The following is a 2,769-nucleotide window of genomic DNA, read 5'->3' as shown; positions in this document are numbered from 1 at the left end:
CTGCTCAAGAGAGCTTACAATGTAAAGGAAGTGGCAGACAGATGGGTGACAAAATTTGGGGAAACCGCTAGTGAGGATCATGGAGCAGTGGGTTAAGATGGAAGCTAGAAGGCTTTGATAAAACAGTGGGGCTTGAGATACCGTTTGAAGTTTGATGAGAGATGAAGCGTATGATATGGAAAGGGAGAAAGATCCAGTGGAAGGGATCAGCAAGGGCAAACTCTTGGAGGTGGAAGTGGGAGAAAGTAATCAGTCGAATGGAGTTTACTGTTATGTGAACAGAGGTGAAGAAATGTGGCTGGGAGAGAAGAGCGGGAGCAGGGCATAGTGGTGGAGTAGCAGTACCATGGTGGGTGAGAATGATTGAAAATGAAGGAACAATAGAAGCATGGGAGAGAACCCGAGGGGATGAGGAAGAGGTGGAGAATACGGTGGTAGGAGAGAGGTGGGAACAGGTGGGAACAAGTAGGTGATTTTCTTTTCAGGTTTTTTTTTTACCATTTAATGACCTACATTAATAAGCAAAATACTTAATAACATCACTGAGATAATTTTTTATTTTTTTATTTTAAAGAATGTCTTTGAAAAATAACACAGCTATATTTGAATTTATTCTTCTTGGACTTTCCAGTGAGCCCAGGACTCAAATTATTCTTTTTTATGTCTTCCTACCTGTGTATATGGTCATATTAATTGGAAACATATCCATCATTATTCTAATCCTGTCTGATGTCAGCCTTCACACACCTATGTATTTCTTCCTTGGCAACCTCTCGTTTCTGGATATCTGCTATTCATCTTCCTCTGTGCCGAGGATGTTGAAAGATTTGTTGTCAGTAAAGAAAACTATCTCTTATGCTGAGTGTGCAACACAAATGTATTTTTCACTTTCTTTAGGGGTAACAGAGTGTGTTCTGCTTGTTATTATGGCTTTTGATCGTTATGTAGCTATATGTTATCCATTACATTATACTACAATCATGAGTAAGATGGTTTGTGTGAGATTAGCCATTGGTACATGGCTATGTGGGTTTCTTCTCTCTATTTCACATGTTACTCTTACACTCAATGTAAATCTTTGCAACAATAATGAAATTAATAATTTTTTCTGTGAAGTGCCAGAAATATTATCACTGGGTTGTGAAAACATTTTGATTATTGAATTTATTATTTTTATTGCTGGTGTGATTGTTCTTATGATACCAGTGACATTCATTGTTATATCTTATTCTCAAATAATTTTATGTATCTTAAAAATTAAATCATCTGCCGGGCAGCGGAAAGCTTTCTCCACCTGTGGATCTCATATATTGGTGGTGACAATGTTTTATGGCTCAGCTATGGCTGCCTACATGAAACCTAACTCAAGATCTGCAGCAGAAACAGACAAATTCATTGCTATATTTTACGTAATTTTTACACCAATGCTGAATCCCTTGATTTATTCTCTAAGGAATAATGATGTAAAATCAGCATTTCTAAAATTAAAAAATTCTACTTTACATTAGAGATGAGTGTGTCCAAATTAGATATGAGCGGGTTCCGTTTTCCGAGATCCGAACCCCTCCGAACCTCAACTATTTTACACGGTTCCGAGGCAGCCTCGGATCTTCCCGCCTTGCTCGGTTAACCCGATCGCGCCCGAACATCATCATCCCGCTGTCGGATTCTCGCGAGATTCGTATTCTATATAAAGAGCCGCGCATCGCCGCCATTTTCACTCGTGCATTGGAGATTGAACGGAGAGGACGTGGCTGCATTCTCTCCCTGAAAAGCTCCGTAATCTGTGCTCAGTGTGCTGCAAATATCTGTGCTCAGTGTGCTGAAAATATCTATGTTCCCTGCCTGAAAACGCTCCATATCTGTGCTCAGTGTGCTGCAAATATCTGTGCTCAGTGTGCTGCATTGTGGGGACTGGGGACAATCAGTATAATAGTAGTACAGTACAGTAGGCCATTACTGTATCTTGCAGCTCTGTGTCACTGCAAGTATCCATTCCATATCTGTGCTGAATTTTTGTGAGCAGTATATATAGTATTACAGTGCAGCATTTTGGTGACCAACAGTATATACAGTGGGGATTGAAAGTTTGGGCACCCCAGGCAAAAATTCATTTTAATGTGCAAAAAGAAGCCAAGGAAAGATGGAAAAGGCATCAAATTACAGATTAGACATTCTTATAACATGTCAAAAAAAGTTTGATTTTATTTCCATCATTTACACTTTCAAAAGAACAGAAAACAAAAAATGGCATCTGCAAAAGTTTGGGCACCCTGCAGAGTTAATACCATGTACTGCCCCCTTTGGCAAGTATCACAGCCTGTAAACGCTTTTTGTAGCCATCCAAGAGTCTTTCAATTCTTGTTTGAGGTATCTTCGCCCATTGTTCCTTACAAAAGTCTTCCAGTTCTTTGAGATTCCTGGGCTGTCTGTGACACACTACTCTTTTAAGGTCTATCCATAGATTTTCAATTATGTTGAGGTCAGGAGATTGTGAAGGCCATGGCAAAACCTTCAGTTTACGCCCCTTGATGTAATCCACCGTGGATTTTGAGGTGTGTTTAGGATCATTATCCATTTGTAGAAGCCAGCCTCTCTTTAACTTCAGCTTTTTCGCAGATGGCATCAAGTTAGCGTCCAAAATTTGCTGGAATCTTATTGAATCCATTTTTCCTTCTACTCGTGAAATGTTCCCTGTGCCACTGGCTGCAATACAACCCCAAAGCATGATTGATCCACCCCCATGCTTAACAGTTGGACAGAGGTTCT

At 39.9% G+C, this 2,769-nt stretch overlaps 1 protein-coding gene across 1 annotated transcript; it reads left to right on the top strand.

Moving 5' to 3' along the window:
- Window positions 1–575: 575 nt before the first annotated feature.
- LOC134943533 (olfactory receptor 5AR1-like) lies at window positions 576–1,508 on the top strand. Its single transcript, XM_063932324.1, has one exon. It carries the CDS (start codon window positions 576–578, stop codon window positions 1,506–1,508), a length of 933 nt encoding a protein of 310 aa, XP_063788394.1.
- The last annotated feature ends 1,261 nt before the right edge of the window (window positions 1,509–2,769 follow it).

The sequence above is a fragment of the Pseudophryne corroboree genome, chromosome 7, assembly GCF_028390025.1.
Source record: "Pseudophryne corroboree isolate aPseCor3 chromosome 7, aPseCor3.hap2, whole genome shotgun sequence".
Taxonomy (NCBI): domain Eukaryota; kingdom Metazoa; phylum Chordata; class Amphibia; order Anura; family Myobatrachidae; genus Pseudophryne; species Pseudophryne corroboree.
Note: the sequence above shows the minus strand (reverse complement) of the source record. Positions and strands in the feature narration are given on the sequence as shown.

What these genes read in the sequence shown, in the direction of transcription:
- LOC134943533 (XM_063932324.1), top strand. Translation starts at nt 576, where the DNA reads ATGTCTTTGAAAAATAACACAGCTATATTTGAATTTATTCTTCTTGGA.